The sequence below is a fragment of the Acanthochromis polyacanthus genome, chromosome 6, assembly GCF_021347895.1.
Source record: "Acanthochromis polyacanthus isolate Apoly-LR-REF ecotype Palm Island chromosome 6, KAUST_Apoly_ChrSc, whole genome shotgun sequence".
In the NCBI taxonomy this organism is placed as follows: domain Eukaryota; kingdom Metazoa; phylum Chordata; class Actinopteri; family Pomacentridae; genus Acanthochromis; species Acanthochromis polyacanthus.
Genome location: NC_067118.1, coordinates 997,215 through 1,019,651, shown reverse-complemented (window position 1 = coordinate 1,019,651; position 22,437 = coordinate 997,215). Strand labels below are relative to the sequence as shown.

Genomic DNA, 22,437 nt, shown 5'->3' with positions numbered 1-22,437 from the left:
GACAGAGAAATGGGTCAAGGAGGAGGAGTTGCTACGTTTATACAAAATGGAATAAGCTATAGTATCAGCATTGGTAAGGAACAAGAAACTAACTATTAAAACCTGGACTGGAAATGATAATGTAACAATAGTTAACTACTACAACCCGTGCAATAAATTAACATTGGCTTCATTAAATAACATAGCTGGGCAGATGCAAGACAACATTGTATGGTGTGGGGACTTTAATGCTCATAATACACTTTGGGGAAGCAAAAATACAGATGTTAATGGGTTGGCAGTCGAAGAATTTATTGAGGACAATGATTTAGTTTCTATTAATGATGGTAAAGGTACAAGATATAACATTTTGAATAATACTGAAAGTGCAATTGATCTAACATTGGTGTCTAATGGTATTTCAGGTATAAGTATTTGGAAAGTGCTGAACAGTTCTCCACTCGGTAGTGATCATTACCCAATAGAAACCAGAGTTGGAATAGATGTACACCTGAAAAGAGCAGAGGATTCCAAGGTGGAAACTCGAAAAAGCTGACTGGGAAGCATTTGCAGCTAAGAGTGAGATCAAATGTGAGGATATTTTTAAAGAAAGAAGAGTAGATATACATGAGGTAAATCAAAAAATAGTTGAACATATCATTCAAGCAGCCGAGAAAACAATACCAAAAAGTTCAGGAAAGAGTAAAAAGAAAAATGTACAGCCGGATAGCAATTGTGAAATGGCTATCAAGAGAAGGAACAAAGCTTTTAAAAAACTGAAAATGCAACATAATTTAGAATCCCTTATTCAGTATAAAAGAGCTGTAGCAATGGTTCGAAAAACAATTAAAATAGCAAAACGTTCATATTGGAGGGGACACTGTAATAAAATAGGAAGAGAAACACTGTTGTCAGTGGTTTGGAGAACAGTACGGAAAATGAATGGAGTCAAGAGCAAGTTTGGGATACCAGTCTTATGTAGTGCAAACAATATTGCAATCAGCAACATAGAAAAGGCAGAACTTTTGGTAAATACTTTTGTGAAGGTCCATAGTTCTGATAACATATCAGCAATAGCAAGGCAATGTAGAAATAACACCCTCTTACAATATCCAGGAGTGACAGAAAGGCATAATATCACAGGATATAATTTGGATGTACCATTTTCCTTGTTAGAACTAAAAAGAAAACAAACAGCACCAGGAAAAGATGGAATATGTTATAAAATGCTGGCACATATGACAGATAGTTCACTTCTAACAATACTTAAGTTATTTAATGTAATATGGGACTCAGGAAATATACCTTTTACATGGAAACAGTCAGTTATAGTACCACTACTTAAAGCTGGTAAGGATCCATCAGACCCAGCAAGTTACAAACCCATAGCTTTAACATCTCAGCTTGGTAAAACAATGGAAAAAATGGTTACACAGAGGCTAACATACTATGTAGAAAGCAGAAACTTAATATCTGCAAACCAAAGTGGGTTTAGAAAAGGAAGAAACACAGCGGATTCTGTGCTTTGTCTGAAATCTGAAATTAGGAAAGCACAAGCAAACAAAGAAATTGTGATAGCTGTCTTTTTGATGTGGAAAAGGCATATGATATGTTGTGGAAAGAGGGGCTGCGCATTAAGATAAGATGGGAGTAGGAGGTAAAATGTTTAATTGGGTGTCAGCATTCTTGGCAGAGAGACAAATACAGGTAAGGGTAGGTGTTGAGCCCTCCAGTATAAATAATATTGAAAATGGAACTCCACAAGGAAGTGTGTGCAGTCCAATATTGTTTAATATTATGATAAATGATATTTTTGATGAAGTAGAAAATACAGTAGGGAAGTCTTTACATGCAGATGATGGAGCCCTTTGGGTAAGGGGAAGAAATTTTAAGTATGTAGAAAAGAAAATACAAAAAGCAATAGGAAAGGTAGAGGAATGGACTGTTAAATGGGGTTTTAAACTTTCAGTGTCCAAATCTCAAGTAATATGTTTTGCAAAACGACATAAACAAATATAATTGAAGTTATATGGACAGGCACTAGAACAAGTAAAGGAAGTTAAATTTTTGGGATTAATATTTGATGAAAAACTCACATGGGGACAGCATATTGAGAAAATAAGAAATAAATGTAAAAAGGTCAATAACTTGTTGAGATGTCTTTCAGGCCAAGACTGGAGAGCTAATACAAGATCACTTTTAAATATTTACAGAACACTCATGAGATCAACATTTGATTATGGATGTTTAGCATATATGTCTGCATCTGAAACAAATTTAGAGAAACTTGACATAGTACAAAATGAAGCCATTCGTATCTGCGCTGGAGCATTTAAGACATCCCCAATCTCACCATTGCAAGTAGAGGTGGGTGAAATGCCTCTGGAAATAAGGAGAAATAAGATCATGCTGACGTATTGGGTTAATTTGAAGGGGCAGAGTTCAATACATCCAACTAAAGCAGTGTTGCAGGAGAGTTGGGAACGTAGGAAAAGTAAAAGTTTTGGGTGGAAAATCAAAGAACTAGCACAAAAATTAGGATTAACAGGGTTAAACATCAGTAAAACGGTTCCTATATCAATCATGCCCCCTTGGAACTTCATCAATATAACAGTTGATACTCAGTTATTGGTATCTGTCAAAAACAACCGCAAAAAAACACCAGTGTGGGCGATAGTACAAAAGTATATTAATCAAAAGTATTTGGGAAAAGTGTTCTTTTTTACAGACGGCTCAAAAGATCCCGAAACAGGACGCATAGGAGCAGCAGTTTTTATTCCACAATATGAAAAAGCCATTAAAAAGAGGTTGTTAGGTCATTTGTCAATATACACAGTAGAAATGATGGGGATAATATTAGCTTTATAGTGGGTGGAGGACAACAGTCAACAGAATGTAATCGTAGCAACAGACAGCATCTCAGCGCTTCAAAGTATTCAGTTAGGAAAATCATGCAGGCAAGATCTTTTACTGGAAATATTTCACCAACTATATAGACTACATAACAATAAAGTGGATGTTTCTTTTCTTTGGGTTCCGGCACATGAAGGAATAGAAGGAAATGAAACAGCAGATATTTTGGCCAAACAATCAATAAAATCCATTGCAGTAAATATTGAAATACCACTAAGTAAGGATGAAGTAAAATCTATCATTAAGAAACATATGTACAAAATATGGCAGGAAAACTGGGCCATCACAATCACAGGGAGACATTTATATAACATACAACCACAAATCAAAAAGAGTGAAACACGGGGCAGGAATAGAAGAGAAGAAATTATCATAACACGACTCAGGATAGGGCATGCAGGGCTTAACCAAACGTTACATAAAATAGGGAAGCATCCGACAGGCCTGTGCTCAGAGTGTTCACGGTTATAAACAGTTCAGCATGTATTACTGGAGTGCAGTAAGTATAAGGAGGAGCGAAAGAGGGTGAGGCAAATGTTGCAGAGAGAAAAACAGGAGTTAACTTTAGGTAGTCTTTTAGGGAGTGCATTACAGAAAGGATTAGGTGTTCTAATGAATTATTTGACGGTAACGGGGTTAGGAAATAGGATATAGGTTTTGTTTTTGTTTTTGTTTTGTTTTTTCTGACCATCTCTTGACTCACACTCCAGTCCAGTAGGTGGCGGTAAATGCACCTAAAAGTTGGTTGCCAACCGCCAATAAAAAGAACGAAAGAAAGAAAGAACTCGTCCTGATAGGCTGTGGGATACATGGGAGGGGCTGCGCAGGTAAGTTCAGCAGCTTTCACCTGAACCTTTCTTTTCCGGCTTTTTCCCTTCGGAAGAGGTGCTTGTTGTGTTAACGCACAAGATCTTATTTTTAGGTGTATTTCAAATTGAAATTATTTTTTCTGCTTGCCCTATTGCGAAAGAGATTAATCATCACATCGACGGTAAGAGTCCTGAATTTATGTCTGACTGTTATTTGTTAAAGTATCTCTCATCAGTACATTGTATATTATGTACTGTATATTGTTAGCATACCGGTTGAACTTCTCAATGTTCCAGTTTGTGCAGAAAACTGCAGCAGAATCTGGTTTTATTTACTCTGTGTCCAGACTGTAGGCGAGAACTGATTTCCTTCGGGGCAGTAGCATTAGCTCAAAACGCGTTTCTGTAGAAAAGAACCTGAGAAAACTGCAGCGTCTGCCTGTTTACTGTGTAACCTGCAGAGTGGAGTTGATTTTAATGCAGGAAAGAACCAAGAAAGTAATCTTTAAACAGAAATCACACTGTTTTCTGACTACACCTCGACAGTCAGTGGTTGAATCTGTAAGTGGGGAGCTAAAGCAGCAGTGTAACTCCGTAGCTGCTGGACTGATCGTCGATACGTTGCCTCGCCTCCACACACTGCGGTCAAGCCAGCCGCCTCTCGTTTCTCCGTCGTCAAGCCAGCCGCTCCTACATTTTCAGTGCGCTCTTACCGTCAGGTTACGGTAAATGCACCACCGCGCAGCAACTATTTCCGGTTTAAAAAAATAAAGCGCTGCATTCGCAGATGTATTATACAGCGATGTTTTAAGTAACTGACTCAGCTTAACTGTTAACTATCGAATTGTACGGCTAATATTTACACTAAATAAATACAGGGCTTAAAGTTTTCCGGCGCCGCGCCGGATTTCCGGCGCATGGAAGTGTACCATTTAAAAAATTTCATCCATCTCCGTCCCGAAGGCTCCAAGCATGTGCGTCATTGTGCATTCAGTTGCTCCGCTTTAATCAATCAAACTCCAAATCCTACATTAAAAAATATACACCTTCTGTCCAGGCATGCGACTTTCTGATAGAACTTTTATCCAATTACAGTTTTCTAACTGCGAGTGCGCATCGACTGCTGGGTGCACGATATGCTGCGCCCTCTTGGTTCGGCATCGTCAGTGCTGCTGAGCCACTGATAAGAAATAACAGTATCCCACAAACAAAATCCAAATTTGCAATATTTGTTGGTGTTTTTTGTAATTATATTTAAAGGGAATTACTGGAAACACATTGATATATATATTGCAAATTATTTTATTTCTGCTTGGACTGTATACCCATTCCACATGTCCCAGCCCTGTGGCTGCCTGGTCTCTCCAGAGCGCACGGAGCTCCAATCTGTGAGTGGTGCGGTGAAGAATCGAGCAGCTGATCACTGGTCAATAGCGTTGGAGCTTGTGTTTAGCCCAAAGACGCAGATACTAAACTTTGCTCAGACTTTGTGTGACAGAGGAGAGAGGATGTGTCTCTGCTGATTAACAAAGAGAGCAGCCGCTGCCGCGATCCCTGAGCCGCGGTGCGTTGACTCGCCCCATTGGCGTAAGTGCGTCAATGGCGATGCGCGTGCACGCCCCACAGTCCCCATGATTTCGCCACAAAATAAAAACAAACGGGCTTAGGTATTGAATTTTAAAAAGTAACAAAAACAGAAGGTGTTGATTTTGTTTGATTTCTTAATCTTTAAACATTTTCTATGTTTTACAACGGCAAAAGGAAAAAAGGAAACAGCTATTTAGTTTAAAAAGAGGGTAAAAGAGGAACGCTTCCTGGACATCCACTGAGTAAATATTCACAAAACAGAGGTGCTCTTTGGTAGGGGAAAAATCGTAATAAAAGCATAAAACACCAAGGCACTCTCTGGGTGAATAAAATGCCTTTAATACTACATGGCAAGTCAAAAAAGGAGACAATAAGCCCCGACGCGTTTCAGCCTACAAGGCTTTCCTCAGGGGGACAAACAGAGTAAAAGGACACACCATGTGGTCCTTATAATCAAAAGAACCAACCAATAGAAATCCTCCACCTGTCAAGGAGGAAGTGGAGAGAGTAACCAGTGCTTGCAAGCACTAAAAAAAAAAAAAAATCAAAGAAAAACAGAATAATCAATATCCTCATTCAGTCCAGGATACTTCGTAGCTTGTAATTTATATATCCAAAAGGTCTCACGTTGTCTTAGTTTTTTCAATCTATTTCCTTTTTGTATTGAGTCCTGTATATGTTCAATTCCATGTATTTGGAGAGAAGATGGGTTACTATTGTGGAGGTCCAAGAAATGTCTAGCCATAGGATAATTGGTGTTAGCTGTACGGATAGCATATTTATGTTCAGCCAATCTGTCCTGCAGTCGTCTCTTAGTCATCCCTATGTAGAAGACTTGACATGTTGGGCAGACCAGTCTATAGATGACAAAAGTAGTTTTACAATTAATGAAGTGCTTAATTGAAAACTCCTGGCCTGAATGAAGATCCAAAAGGTTTTTGTATTCAGAACATTAGTGCAATGATTACAGTTTTGACATTTGTATGAACCAATAGGTTTAAAGTCAAGCCAAGTTCTTTTACAGGAAGAAGGCTGATAACTATGAACCAGTTTGTCTTTAAGGGTGGGGCATTTTTTAAAACAAAATAAAGGAGGCTTTGGGAAAATTTGTCTCAGAGTTTCATCACTGTTAATAATATCCCAGTTCTTTTTGATAATGTTTCTAATACCATTAGCCTCAACGCTGTATGTAGTGCAAAAAACAACACCTTCCCTAGAATCCTTGGGGGGATTTCTTACCAAAAGCATATCCCTATTCAAATTGGTTGGTTCTTTTGATTATAAGGACCACATGGTGTGTCCTTTTACTCTGTTTGTCCCCCTGAGGAAAGCCTTGTAGGCTGAAACGCGTCGGGGCTTATTGTCTCCTTTTTTGACTTGCCATGTAGTATTAAAGGCATTTTATTCACCCAGAGAGTGCCTTGGTGTTTTATGCTTTTATAGCTATTTAGTTTGCTGGATTTTATTTTGAAAGGAAAAGAATCAAAGATCAAGCCATAGGGATTTGTCCCATATTCTACTCAGAACATCTGTTTAGTTAAATATGCACAAACTGAATGTAGCTTAGGTGATATTAACCTTTTTTATTTGAGGACATATAGCATGTTTGTAATAATGAGTTAAATAGCTCTCGGCAGATTTTGTGACCTTATGCATCTCAATGATGTCTAGCCACAAACAAAAACTCTCCAATCTTAAGCAAATATTATTAGTAAGAACAGAACGAACGTATGGGTTGTGTGAAATGAATAATGGATAGATAGTTAAATAAGAATGTTCTTAGCCTGCTTTTCACTGTTTTTTCTTCCCAAAATATAGATAAAAAATAGAAACATTTTTTCTGCCTTTTTTCAAACGACCCATCGCACAACTCTGACTCCAAATGGTGTTCTGGATATTGAGCAGCACGTGTGTTACGGGCTCAGTCCATTGGATACTTATTTAATTGAAAATTAAAGGTTAACTTACGTGAGGCAGAAAAAAGAAGAGCAAAGACCTGACGTGACGTATGTTACATTATGTTATGATACGGCACTCAAATATAGGGATTTGTAGTTCATAGGTTCTTTGTCACACTTAGAAACATTGAATGAACATTTGGACACAATTAATGTTTTGTGAATTTTTCATGTATTTTATACTGTAATTATGAGCATTACAGCTCTATAAGTCCCAGGTCATGTGATCTTTGGGCTAAATAGATTTAGGCCTGGTTTATTACACAGACTTTATTATTGCTTTTGGAGACTATTAATATTTTTTTTAGTGAGTTTTTAATTCATTTCAAAATGTAAATATTAGTATTTTAGCTCAATAGCTCCCAAGTCATGTGACCTACAGACACCAAATCTATGCAGGATTAGAGCATCTCATAGAGTGATCAAGACACAGCACTTTTTATTCCATCTGGATACTTTGCATATTTTATATTGATATTTAACTGTAAATATTAGCATTTTGGCTCAATAGCTCCCAGGTCATGCGACCTAGAGACTCCAAATCAATAAGGATTGACAGGACTGTAAAAGGTGATCAAGACACACCAGGTTTTATTACATTTGAATGCTTCATGAATTTATTATTAATTTTTTACAGTACGTATTAGCATTTTAGCTCAATAGCTACCAGGTCATGTGACCCAGAGACTCCAAATCTATTTGGGATTATAGTATGACACAGACTGATCAAGACACAGCATTTTTTATTCCATTTGGAAACTTAATGAATTTATTATTAATTGTTTACAGTCAGTATTAGCATTTTAGCTCAATAGCTCTCAGGTCATGTGACTTATTGACCCCAAACCAGTGCAGAATGATAGTGCTACTAAGGATGGTCAACATACGCCAATTTATATTTGATTTCAGGACATTATTGATTTTTAACAGTTTTTTTTACAGTAAATATTAGCCTTTTTGTTCAATAGCTCTCAGGTCATGTGACTTATTGACCCCAAACTAATGCAGAATGATAGTGCTACTAAAGATGGTCAACATACGCCAATTTATATTTGATTTTAGGTCATTATTGATTTTTAACAGTTTTTTTTTATACAGTAAATATTAGCTTTTTTGCTCAATAGCTCTTAGGTAATGTGACGTATTGACCCCAAACTAATGCAGAATCACAATCCTACCTTACCTGGTCAGCATACGCCAAAGAAGAAGAAATAGTTTGGCTTAAAAGATTTTAAAGCAAAAAATTAAACATTTTTTAATGTAAATATCAGCATGTCTTCTCATTACGGTCCAGATCATGTGACTTTTCGACTCAGGTTTATTTTATTATCACACTAATAGATCACCGGGATGACACACATCACTTTTTATTTGAATTCACCATTTTTAAGACAGACAGACAGACAGACAGACAGATAGATAAACAAGTTTTCAGCTTCTTATACTTCAAGTTATTTATTTAGTGTAAATATTAGCCGTACAATTCGATGGTTAGCAGTTAAGCTGAGTCAGTTACTTAAAACATCGCTGTATAATACATCTGCGAATGCAGCGCTTTATTTTTTAAACCGGAAATAGTTGCTGCGCGGTGGTGCATTTACCGTAAGCTGACGGTAAGAGCGCACTGAAAATGTAGGAGCGGCTGGCTTGACCGCAGTGGTCTGTTTCCATATGTAATTTCATACATGTGAGTGATGGAGAAATGAATTTTCGACATAGCTCCAGTATTTAGCCAGGCAGGCAGCTTAGCAGCTCAGCGAGCAGCTCGGCTAGCGAAAAGTATGGGGCAGCTGGCCCCCTCCCCGCGTCAAAGTCCGCCCTAACATGCTGCTCTGAGACCAGAAACATTCAGATTTATTCCTGAATCAGGCTCCTCTGAACATCTGTCAGTGTTATAAAAGGAATTTTGAAAGGAAACAAACAGATGAAGTTGAAATAAAGTGAACTTTGAGCAGCTCGTCATGGTTCAATGATCTGTTATTTCTGACTAAAGAGAAGTGAACATTAAGCTGCTTCTAAACAGCTCTGCAGCTGCATGTTGACACTTTAAACTCTTTTCCTGCACAAATCTGGTGCTAAGCAGGTTAACAATGATTCTGTTCCCCACAGTAAACAGGTTTCAGTGCTGGTTAGAACAGTTTTGATCTGGTTTCTTTCTGCTTCCAGAAGTTTTCCTGCAGCTACAACTCAACAAATCTCAATTCTCAGTGAGGTGGTGTCTTCAGATCAAGAAAAACTACAACTTTCAGCCTGACAAAATGATTTGGAGAAGAAAACTTTTGACGCCTGCAATGTTTTTGGTAAAACAAGTTTGTATTTGACAATCAGTCATTTATTCATCAGGTTTCATCTCCTCTCCAACGTTTCTGTACTCTTGCTTCATTTTCTGACGTTGTTCTTTCTGATTTTCCACATACATGAATCAAATCAGAAACTGAAGCTGCTGCTGTGTTCATCATGTGAGGTGGGAGGAGACAGTTTGGTGAAGGTGATGTTAGACTGAGGTCCAGAAATATCTCTGGCAGTGCAGTAAAGTAGGAGGACGTCTGACTTTACCCTGTTAGACCTTTGAGGTTCAGATGAGTTCAGTGTATTGTGAACTTTGGTATCACTCCCCCCTAACAGAGCCACACTGACAACTGTCACACAAATGTGATCTTAACAACACTTATATGACTGAGTGAATCAGACTGTGTTTGACTTGGTGCTGGTGTTTCTATAAGTGATCATTAAATGTGGTCTGAATGTGGTTTTGGTTCGTGCTATATACTTTATAGTAAATTCCTATGAACATTCTAGAAATAGTTCATGAATCTCAACAGTATTATTGCAAACAAATGTACGTATTGATTTATACAGTTTCATTCTATAACTCCTCATATGAAGTATAACTTACATGTGAGCAGTTGTTGCATGTTCAATACCTGCATAATTCAGCTGTCGTTAGAGGTCATCATCACATGTGTTTATGGTTTTAACAGGAAGACAGCAGTACAGATGTGTTGCAGAGACTCTATTTCTCACCTACAGATGCTATTTCGACACTTCAGGCAGTTTATGTTTGTTCTATATTCTAGAGGGCTCAGTATCGTTGCAACACCTCAAAAACCACACTGGGGAAGTGAAGTGTCAGCTTGAACAAACTCTGCAATGTCCTATATATATATATATATATATATATATATATATATATATATATATATATATATATATATATATATATAAATAATCTTTCTTTTAGTACACATGAATTTATACCTTTTTAGACAAACATGTATCTATAGTCTGGTAGACTTGTTGCACTGTGCATTTGCTGCTGGTTTATACACGACTATAATTACACCTTTGCTGAATAGCAGAGTAGAGCTGGTGTTAGACAGAGCAATTATTTAACTTAAAACTCGTAAAATGGAAAAGAAACATTTATTTATTTTCTGACTTTTGGGTTCATCCACTTGATTGAGTTGTTTTGTCTCTAATCGTGACAATAAACAGCAGTTTCTCTGTAAAAAAAGCTCCAATGAGTGCTGCTAGAAGATCAATACTTGTTGTTTAATCAGCTCTATTAGTGGATTAATGATGATGTCAAGCTGTTGTGATTGAACCAAGAAGGAGTTTTCAGGGTCCAGACAGCAGAATCCACCAGACTGACTAAAGATAACATGTATTCTAAATATCATTTGATTTCCCCTCAGTAAATCCACTATGTTGGCCTCGCTGTGTGTCTGTGTTGACTTAAAGGATAACACCAGTGTTTCCTAACTTGTCCTCCATTGGATCATGTTCTTGGGTGTAAATGGAGGTAGAAATAAATGAACAGATAAAAGCCAAACAGCTACAATCCAGTCTGGGACATTTTTTAATACTACTGGTTCACTGAGTGATTGTTTCTGCTGTTATCCTGCCATGCTTTCATGTGCACTGATACCAGAACAACTTTCTGACATCATTACAGTCATTCTCTCTGCAAACATGACGGTCTCTGTATGGACAGAAGAGTTTTTATGTGTTTGTAGAACAACTAACCACAGTTTCAGTGTCCCACCCCTGAAGTAGTCTGTGAAAGCTTCCCAAAGTCATTTTATTGCCCCAATTTTAAAAGAGGACAAACAATTAGTTGATATTTTTCATGTTTTAGGGGGTATCATGATGCACTTTCTGGACTCTGGATGAATCCAACTCTTCTTCTGTCACATATTAGATGCACATTTGACTGTAAAGGAAACCAAATCTGTAATGTTCTTGTAATCACAATCTGAGCCTGCTGATGGCAAAAAACAAGCGTTTCAACTTTGACTCAAACATAATAACCCATGAGATTACATTGCAGCTGTTTGGCAGCTGTCGGACAAAATGTTCTTTCTTAATACTTGACCAATCCCAAACATTTTTTCCTCTAATCATTTTACACTTGAGAAAGCAGAGAAATGATGCCAAAGTTAAAAAATACTAGATTTATCCTTTAAATGTCGTTTAAGTCAGGTGGATATGTTGGTCTTGAGGTATTGTCGAGGGAAAATTTGGCCAAAATTAAAATTAAATCCTCTCTCCTGCGTAAATCAGTTAAAGTGAAGAAAAATGGAAAAGATTGTAACAAGTTGGCATTTCTGTCTGATAACAGGTAACTTCCTGTACCATCATCACCTCACCTCAGGTCTTCTTCTCTGTCTCATTTTTAACTGAGGCTTCACTGACATAGAAAAACCTTTTCTTATCTCCACAGATCATTGTGATGAAAGTCTTCACTGGTCACACTCTAACATGTCATCCAGGAGAATATCAGATAGGGAATGAATGCTGTCCAATGTGTCCTGCAGGTAAGATCCAACTGGATGTTTTGGTCATCACATGTGACATCCTGTCCTAGAACATGCATCTGACAAATAAAAAAATGATTAAATAAAAGTAAACTATTTTTTTTTATTAATATTTATTTTGTGAACTTTGCATTGTAAAAAACACACATTAAAATAGTCAAATGACAGTTAACAAAACAGTAAAATATATTAATTTAAATTAAGCGTAAAACCAATTCATTTGTAGACATTTTTATTATATATTTTGAAAAAAAAACCACTATTACAGTATTTTCCTTCAAATATTACAATCAAACATTTTCAAGAAATGTAATTAAAATCTGCAGTCAAACTTTTAATTTGACAGTTTTGACTTAAATTATCATTAAACATCTTTAAATAAGTGTCAGAGGCTCAAAACTGTCTTATTTTGAAAGACACAGAAAGTAAGCTGTTGAATTAAAACACTTTATTTCAGTTTATTCAGATTGAATGTAGAATATCAATAAATGCATTCAACATAATAAAAACAAAGTTTGTTTATTTTGAAAGCAGAATAACAGAGTTTAAATATGAAAGTACAGAAAATTATAAAACGAATAAAATTTAGCTTAAAATGATGAGGAAAAGCTTTAAATTGATAGAATGAGCATTAACCTTTACAGCAAGAGCTGCATTTAAGTTAGAGATTATTATTGTCATTTAATAGCTGTTCTAAGAGAGTTATTTTCTGTAAAATTAAGATTTTTTTTACAGTGTAGCTTCATCTATTTGGGATAACAGTGTAGCAGGAAACATGAACTGTATGAGAGTTTAGTTAAAAGGAAGCAGGACTGTGTTAAACTAACTTGTTAATTTTATTTTCACCAGGAAATCGAGTTAAAACTGATTGTACAGAGTACAGATCGACATCATGTCTGCCCTGCCTCGATGGAACTTTCGTGGATAAACCCACTGGGCAGAAGAAGTGTTTCGACTGCACCAACTGTGATAAAGGTTAGTTGACATGTTAGAGATGTTCTGGTGGAAACTTGTCTGGTTACTGCTTGTTCCTCTGTTATTGCTCTATAATAACTGAGGCAGCTGCTGAATATTGATGTAACAAAGTCATCACAGAGACTCAGTTTGATGAGTTTATTACACATTATTGACCGAAATGACAGACTCTGTGCAGAAACAAAGTCATGAATCAGATTCAGTATTTCTATGAAACAATGATGAGATGCTGTGTTAATTGCTGTAAGGACAGAACAAACTCCCAAAAATCAAATGTTCACTTGTTTATATGTAAAGTCACTTTAAATCAAATCCAAATGATCTATTTTCTCAAGTTCTCTGTGCATCGTCAATCTTTCCTGACAGGTTTGGGTCTGAAGGTAAAGACATCATGTACAACAACATCTAATACAGTTTGTGAACCACTGGAGGGATTCTACTGTATTGATCCAATAGGGAACAACTGTGAAGCAGCACAGAAACACAGAATCTGTCATCCAGGACAATACATCAACCAAGCAGGTTGGTATTTTTGGTAAAGTTTTAAATGAGAACAACAAAAGTCTGACCTTATTATAGTTTCATTAAGTTGTGATTTGAGTAAAGAAGCACCAGAATTAGACAAAAGGGAAGATAAAATAATCATCTGATCTGACCAACAGCTGGTAAAACTACATCGTCTACACATTTGATCTTTTCTTTCTCTTTTTGTCTTGAACCAGCCTCAACCATGTCTTCACATTAACCACAAAACACAGTTTTACCAAAGATTCTTTGTGGTTCTTGCAGCTAAAACTAGACTTTATTAATGAATGTTTGCTGATTTGTCCTTTAATATTTTCTTCTGCTGATTCCAGTCTGATCTTCTCCTCAGCAGAATGATTAACTGATTAAATCTGTTGGATTGTTCTGTCTGCTCATCATTCATCATGTAACACTTTGAGTCCTTCATAATGTGATTCTGAAGTGGTTTCTACAGATCTATGATTTGTGTTTGTGCAGGAACAGCCTTCACAGACACTGTGTGCTCTGACTGCAGCGCTGGAACATTTTCAGATGGAACATTTACATCTTGTCAGCCACATTTTCAGTAAGTGAAGCTTTAAATCACACATGGAGACTCCTGACTTTTAACAACAGCAGAGAATCTGTTGGATCTGAACATTTTCCTGTAAAATGTCCTTCTGTCTTTACAGATGTGAATCAGACCTTGAACTGATAAAACCAGGAACTTCTTCTACTGATGCTGAATGCAGAGAAAAAAGTTCAAATGTTGCAGTAGCTGTCACCATCACCTGTGTTTTACTTTTTTTAGTAATAACTGCTGGATTAGGTTTCTTTTACTACATAAAGAAGAAAATGTTTTTCAGACAAGGTAAGGATGAAAGAACAATAAAAATGTTAACATGGTTTTGCTGGATGAGAATATTTCTGCCAAGTCATGACTCTGCTGATTAAGATGTTTTTCTTGGTTTCATAGAAAAAACACAAATCCAGTCATTCCCAGCCAGGTAAGTTTGTTCCTATCTTGTGTGTTCACTACTGACAGCACTTGGTTTGTCAATGAAATTGAATCATGTCCTTAATGTTTTTTCAGCCTTCGTTAGAAAATGGAGAACTATCACCGTCAGAGATGGTTCCTATGAGAATATCACCAGGTAGGACAGCAGTGTGTTGTTCTCTGAAATATTTATGAGGTCAATGAAGTTTCTGCTCTAAATGACAGTTTTTCTCTCCTCAGACTAAAACCACCTGCAGGACAACAAGTTGGACTCAGTGTCCTGCAGAGTGAAAGTACTTCAGAGTCCAGTTTTAATCCATCTGGATGCTGACACATCGTCTTTGCAGTTTACTGAAGTAAAACAACAGTGAGCTGAGTTCCCTGCTTCCTGCTGGATCTTTGTCTGACTACAGAAAAGTTTCTCTGGAAAAGAACAGATGGAAAATAAATTTATCGACTCACTGACTCCATTGATCTTCTGCTCACAGTTGCAGCAACTTCAGACTGAAGCTGGACTCTAAATGAGGACAAACTGCTGGAACAGAAGATAATGTGTCCTTTTCTGCAGCATGATGGACTAATGGCTGCCATGAGGTGGAAGATTTTCTGAACAACTGACTGTTTTATGAAGCTGCACAGGTTGTAAATTTAAACCAGTTTGTGGTCAACAGCACTGCAGTTGCAATTTTTTTTTTTTTGTCACGTTTTTGCAGTTTCTGTTCCTGAGTTTCATGCTGTCAGTTTCTCTTTCCAATTGAGTATACATTCAGTTTGCTTTTTTCTGTAAATATTGTACAGATTTCCATCTGCAGATGGAAATTAGCTTAAAGCTAACTGTGGAGCAATGCATCAAATGGAAACATTTATGTTTAATATTGTATATGGTCCCTTTTTAAAAAAGATTTATATGAGCCAATCTGCTTTTGTACACTTTTTATTTATTTATTTTTTTTACAAATATTTCAGGCAGAAACATTTTGAGTCAGAGGCCACAGAGTCAGAACAAATGATGAAGCTGAAATGTGTCTTGGTATTTCCAGATTTGATGTTAACATTGTCCCTAAATGATCATTCAAGTTTATTTCCACCTGTAATAATTCATATTAATGTTCCTATTGTGGCTCTATGAGTCATACTAACTCTGTTCTCTCCACCTCTAATGCAGGAAAACGAGGATTCACACAACATGATTCTTATATGAATCATTTTATGTTTAATTTCATTTAATTTTATTTTTTTTTGTCAGATTAAAAGGAAACATAAATTTGCTGCTTGGAGCTACATTTTTAAAACTCCAGTAAGGATCTCTGTCCTTGGATTCTTGCATTTTCATCCATGAATGTCAGTTTGTTTACATATGTGGGGATGATCTTCTGGAAGTTCTGCAGCTAAATGCAGTGATGGATCAACTGTGGACCATTATGAGGACAGTCATGGATCATTTTAGTTTATTGCAAGAGGAGTTCACAAATAAGAAACTAAAGCAGCACAGAAGACGACACTTGGAGGATGGAGGCAGAAATATGTCAGGAAATAGGTGTTGTCCTGCATTTACTGCTCTGCTTCCAACTGAGGAGGACACCTGCTGATGCCAGATTTGGAAAATCTCCATTTGTCCAAAGAGGAGAGTAACTTCTGCTGTGAATCTACAGCTAAAGATGAGTGGTTCTGGTTAAAATCCTGGAGACGATGTTTCACTTCCCAAAAATCAACTGAAAGGAACGATGAAGACCAGCCTGACTGGAGTCTCATGGTTTTGGTCTGAAAAACTTCCTTCAGTCTCACCCTGTTCAAAACGATTCCAATAAGAGGAAACACTCCTCCTTTATGAAAAACACACACAAAAAAATAGGTTCAAAATTTTTTTTCTCTGCACACAGGTTCAAGTCTGAACATCTGGATTTTTCCACATTTCAGCACCAACATTGATCCACGAACATCACTGAAAATAAAAATTACAGTTTATGTATCTTTGACTGTTGATGGTGAACACAGACCTCCCAAGATCACACGACTGTCAGGATGTTTTAATTTACTGTTAGAAAAAGGTCTAATCTGTATACTGAAGATGTAAATATATTTTAGTGCTATTTTTGTATGACTGGATGTTTTTACGTACTTTGAGTTTATGTAGAATGTGACGTCTTTTATCATTAAATAGCTACAAAGATATGGCAGCTGGTAGTCTCGTATTAGTTAATAACCTTTTATCTAATCATCCAGACAGTCACCATTTTTCAGTGTAATATTCAGAGTTTGCTGGTTCATGCTCACATTCCTTTTACTTTATCTGCAGTAAAACTAGAAAAGTAAAACTTAGAGAGTGGATCTTCAACCTGTGTGTGTCCTTCAGCTGAGTCTCTTATCTATCATTCCACATCTGTACATGTGAAAGTGAAAGCAGCCTGTATCTTTATTTTTAGCTTTAATATACTTTTACATTTCTTGTCTCATTTGTTTCCAGCTGCTCTAATATGTAAATATCTCCTGTAATATCTGACGTTCACAGTGGAACTTCACAGCTCAGATGCAGCTTCAAATAAAAACATGAGAGAGACGCTTTAGTTTGGAGCCTCTGCAGTCAGTGTAGCTTTAACAGTATTCAGCCCGCATTCAGACAGACCGTGGGAGGTTTACATTCCTGTGATTCTCAGTTCTGCTGCAGTGAACTTTGTGGTTTGTTTTTTACTTTCTAGTATGCTTGTTGGTTTTCTGCTGTTGTTGCTTTCGTTTTAGTGCCACAGGCGGCTGAAAGCCTAAGATGGAACTTGAACCTTGTGAGTCACACCTATGGTAACTAGACCAGAGGAAACCAACAGTGATGAGGGCTCCTCCCTAACATGCTCTAATGTTTGGATCACATTGCAGGCGGTGGTTGTTTTTACTAAAACTGGAACATCCAGTTCTACTCACTGCACCAACAATTAGAATAAGATGGAAAGCAACCTAAAGCTTCTGCAGCATCGTTGTCATGGTTACAGCCAGTTAGAGTTTTTATTTCATTTCTTGTTTTGCTACTCTGGTTTAGTTGGTTCATTTGTTTTTGTAACTGTTTTACTGAAGATTCCTTTTATAATGTCATTGTTGTCCAAGTTTTATATTTGCTTGCCTACTTCTTTAATTTCATTGCTGTGGTACACTTTAAAAAAAAAAAAAGGCCTAATGAAAATTTAAAATAATATTTATTCAATTATACCTAACAAAGTGAACACACACACTATTATAAATTAGTATTTTAAAATGGTATTTAACAGAAAATGAAATAGATAAATATTATATAGACAATGTATGGTATATAATGTACAACTATAAATTTGTAGATTAAAATTGTATTTAATAGAAAATTAGTTTACATAGAGTGTATGGTAAAATATATAATATACGATTATGAATTTGTTTTTTTTAATTCTATTTAACAGAAATTAAAATAGAAAATTATATATAGACAGTGTATAGTATATAATATCTAACTATAAATTTGTACTTTAAAATGGTACTAATAGAAAATAAAATAGAAAATTATTTATTAGACAGTGTAATGTATAACTATACATGATTAATTTAAAAGTAAAATATAAAAACATTTTACTGATAGTGAATGGTATATAATATACAATGACAGATTTGAATTTTAAAATTGTATTTATTAGAAAACAAAATAGAAAATGATTTTATATACAGTGCATGGTGTATAATATACATTATGATTATGTATATAAACTGTTTAATAGAAAAAAGATACAAATATATTTCAGTGTAATGTAGAATTATAAATGTATATTTTACAATTGAAAATAAAATAGAAAATGATTTTACATGCAGTATACAGTGTATAATATACATTATGAATATGTATATAAAAACTAATAGAAAAAAGATACAAAATTATTTCAGTGTAATGTAGAATTATAAATGTATATTTTACAGTTGAAAATAAAATAGAAAATTATTTTATATACAGTGCATGGTGTATAATATACATTATGAATATGTATTTTAAAATGACATTTTATAGAAAATAAATTAGAAAAATATTTCATAGACAGTGTATAATATGCAATTACAAATTTGTATTTTAACTTAGTATTTATCGTCCAATATAAGGTTTTTATAGATCGTGTTATGGTATTGTTTGAGAAAATCGAGATCTTTGGAAGTGGTGAGACTCATTACAGTTACATGTGACGTCACTTTCTTCCAGGCGTGAACTAACCGTGACGTCACCCATTGGTTTCAACGCCGAGAAAATGAAGCCCGGATTTTCTTTGTTTTGGAATTGCAGCAATACGTTGCTACAATTAAAGACGGTAAAAATAAGAAAGCTGTCAGAACAAACCGTGTACTTCAAAATTTCAATATTGATCCCAGTTGAATATCCTCACTCTCACTGGTAAATCCTGGTCATGGTACTAATCGTTATAATATTCTGCTCCTACATTGGTGGTTTTCTCTTTTGATTTGTTCAGGGGGGTTTTTTCTGTTTGTTTTGTTTGGGGGTGATTGTGGATTTTTGCTTGTCTGTATGTATATATACTGTATATATATGCTCTGTATCTGAGGCAATAACAATAAAAAAAAAAAAAATGAAGCCCGGATTTTGCTACTTCCTGGTCGCCGTTTTGGATTTTTGGAGTCAGTGACGTAAAAAGCGTCATCAAACAGGCTGGACCGGAGAGCAACTAGGGGCAGGATTGGCTGAAGACTCTCTTATCCCACCCACATTTTACCTTTGCATCTGCCGATTCATTCATTTGTATGAATTCAGTGACTCGGCAAACATGTGAAGTTGTGGATTTTTCATATTAAACATGTGTCAGACTGATGCTGCAGCAGTGGTTAACTCTGCTGACACAGATAATCTGCAGATTAACATCACTGGAACACATAAAGTGCCGTTTGCGTACAGATGTAGCAATAAATAAGAAGACTGATGCTGTAATTCAGCTTTAAAAAGTAAACATATGTCTGTTTATTTTCCCTGCCAATAAAGTCTGCCACTTTACATGCTGCTCTTCAGGTATCCCAGAGACACGGGTCTACATGGTGAAATGCTATTTAAAATTAGAAGAAATCAAAGAAGAAAAATTCAGTACTTACCTTTCCTCTGCTTTGGAAACATAAACTAACTCATCATGTCGTCTGCCCCCTGTGGGACCAAGAACAAAAGACTCTCATTATTGGCTATTACAGACCACAAACCACAGGATGATTCAATGTTGACTGAAACTGCATTCAGGTTATTTGGAAGTAGGTCAGACATAACATTTGAAACTGTCACCTCAGCGTTTGAGAACTTATACCGGACATTTTTCACATTTTAATAATCTTAAGTTACCCCTTCTGAACCTCAAGCAGTTTCTCAGATTTGTTTTTTTTTGGTACTGTCACATTTTTAGTCATCCTGCGCACATTTTTCACTAAAATCTAAAGTCTTGTACCTCTATGGAAACAGAACAACCATGGCTAGATGGAGAGAGAACTCAGAAATGCCCCATGTGCAGTATGGCATTGGTATAAAAAAAACAATTTCATAAAAAAACAAACGTGCAACATCATCAACGTGTGCAACATTTTCTCAAATACCCACAGGTGCCACCAATACTGGCATAACATGAAGCCTGGAGTGGATGTTTTACGTTTTAACTTGTTTCCATACTTGTCTATCTGCTCTGTGTAAAAACAGTTCAGCTCAAAAATCCCAGAATTGTTGTCACTGAGTTACCAATGACTTCATGGTTGTTCTGAAGAACGTCAAATTTTTATTTTTGACAGAATGTGGTGAGTTCACACAGTTTTTATTTGACAAAAATTTCAAATAAGACATGTAGAATAAAGTGATTTTAAGCTTAGCATTGGTTATATATATTCTCAAAGTTTTTACAGTTTCTTAACATTGCAAGTGTGAGAAATCTGGGTAATTAAAAAAAACAAACAAACATGACACATGCCTTTCAAACCTGACAGTCAGCAGGTGTTGGAGTGAAAAGGGTTTGTTAAAAATAATCTTCAGATTAATTAAAAAAGAAAAAAATCATTCATGCTACAGCGCTAATCTTAACTGTAAGGACTGAATACGACTGTAAAAGCATCGGTGCTGTCAGGAATCTGATGTGAATGAAGTCAACTTTGCTCACTTCAGATGCAGCTGTTATTTTCTTTGTGCAGAAAATGAAAAGTTAGTGGTGAGCCAGCTTTGTGATAGTTTGTCCAAGGAGATGACTGATAACCTCACCAGTTAGCATCACTGTTACAGGGTTTTATCTGAGTTTTATTGACTCCAATGTTCTGCTGTGTTGAACAGGTAAAGCTGTTCAAAGAGACACCAGAGTTGGTGCAGACCCTGTGAAACTGGGACTTTCACCAACTAACCAGTGGCCTGGAAAAGGTGCTTCCTCTGAACTTCATGTGACTCAGGTTCAGATAGATGTTTTGTCATTTTCCAATATTTAACAAAGAAGTCTCTGATTAAATGTAAAATAATGACAATAATATGTTATTTCTAGTCCACAGCTCTTTACTTCATGTTTGTGATGTTTTAAACTGATGTTTCTGCTAAAGTTTGTCAGTTGATAGAGGATGTAGTTTGGCACAGAAACATTCACACTGTGCACCTGGTCAGAGCCGAAAAGAACCATATAAAAAAAAAAATTCAGTTGTTTTCTGAGTGGGATGGAGGATGGATTGTTCGTGTGAAGTTTTGTCTGTTTCTTTAAGGAAGCAGCAGAAATGACACAGTGACTGAAGAATGTCAGCCAGGATGTTTTTCACAGGATGGTGTAAACTGCTGAGCTCAGACAATGTAGGACATTTTTTTTCTTACTACAGAAATACTCTAAAAAGACGAGCTTTTGAAGAACAGTGTCTGATAATTTTGTCTTCAACACATCAAATCCTCACCATCCACTGAGGGCCTCGTAGTCCTTCAGATCACCAAACAAGACAAAATTAAGCAGTCAGCAGCTTCAGTTCACCTTTAAATGAATGAAGCTGAACGATTATAACATGTAAAAGAAGAAGAAAGTTGTAATATGTAGAGAATAAAATGTAAATGTTACAAGAATGTGGTCAAAATATTTTGAGATTTAACAGAATGAGAGCAGCTCGTCTGTGTTAAATGTGAACAAAACATACTGTTATTATAGATTGTAGGATACTGTCATTAAACCAGCCACATAAAAAATGTTTCAGTCTGTAACTTAACATGTTTTGAAGAAGGGTCTGGATAACATTTGAGCCAAAGCGATTATAACAGATTTTTCTGGCACTAAAGTTAGAAAGCTCAGTGGACTGAATCTAAAAACTGTCGGTGTCGTGTTCACGTCACATTCAGAGTTGACAGTCTGCAGCTGGATACTGGCACTACAAAGACTAATGTTTACAGTCCAAGCACCAGTATTTCAGATGTTAACTGTACTGTAAACACTTTTATGACACAGACAACTGCTACTGCACTTTTTTTTTTTTTAATTCAGCCTTTAAAAAACACAAAGTAGTTCCTGCATATGCAAAAATTTCAACACTTTTTTACTTGTAAAGTCTCATAACTTCATTCCTTGTTTGGCCTGTCAGCTGATTATTCCTCTGAATCTGTAAAACTTTTTTTAGAACTCAATAACTCTGGTCTCTGAGTGAGATGTGAAGAGAAGTCAAACTACAAAGCAGGGAAGGCTATAAAAAGAAACACTTCCAGCTTTAAAATTCCCCCTGATCTAAAATTTAACAGACGTGAGTTAATTGCATCGTTGACAGTCAGGACAAGGTCTGGAAGATTTTTAAAAAAAAACAGACAGAACTGCATGTCTGCTGATAGGAGTCAAAGCAAAACCGCCAAAGTATTGTAGTCAAGCAGCAGGAAGGTTTAGTTGGCACTCTAGTGGTGGTTTCACCTTTTTACTGTG

The 22,437-nt window shown here is 36.1% G+C and overlaps 1 protein-coding gene across 12 annotated transcripts in view; it reads left to right on the top strand.

Annotated features, from left to right (window-relative positions):
- The window catches only part of LOC127534434 (tumor necrosis factor receptor superfamily member 14-like), a 162,335-nt gene that overhangs the window by 69,722 nt on the left and 70,176 nt on the right, over positions 1-22,437 (top strand). For 3 of the 12 annotated variants that reach the window (XR_007942611.1, XR_007942612.1, XR_007942610.1), the window contains exon 5: positions 13,405-13,560. The exons of 6 other annotated variants lie outside the window; for them this stretch is intronic. Coding sequence is in view for 1 of the 6 variants with exons in the window: in XM_051949638.1 (XP_051805598.1) it covers positions 11,970-12,063; positions 12,913-13,038; positions 13,405-13,560; positions 14,041-14,128; positions 14,235-14,413 (643 nt within the window). In the remaining 5 variants the exon portion in view is untranslated. Of the gene's footprint in view, positions 1-11,969; positions 12,064-12,912; positions 13,039-13,404; positions 13,561-14,040; positions 14,129-14,234; positions 14,414-22,437 lie in introns of those variants that run through there. 3 more of the 12 variants (XM_051949638.1, XR_007942615.1, XR_007942607.1) reach the window with 3 other exon arrangements.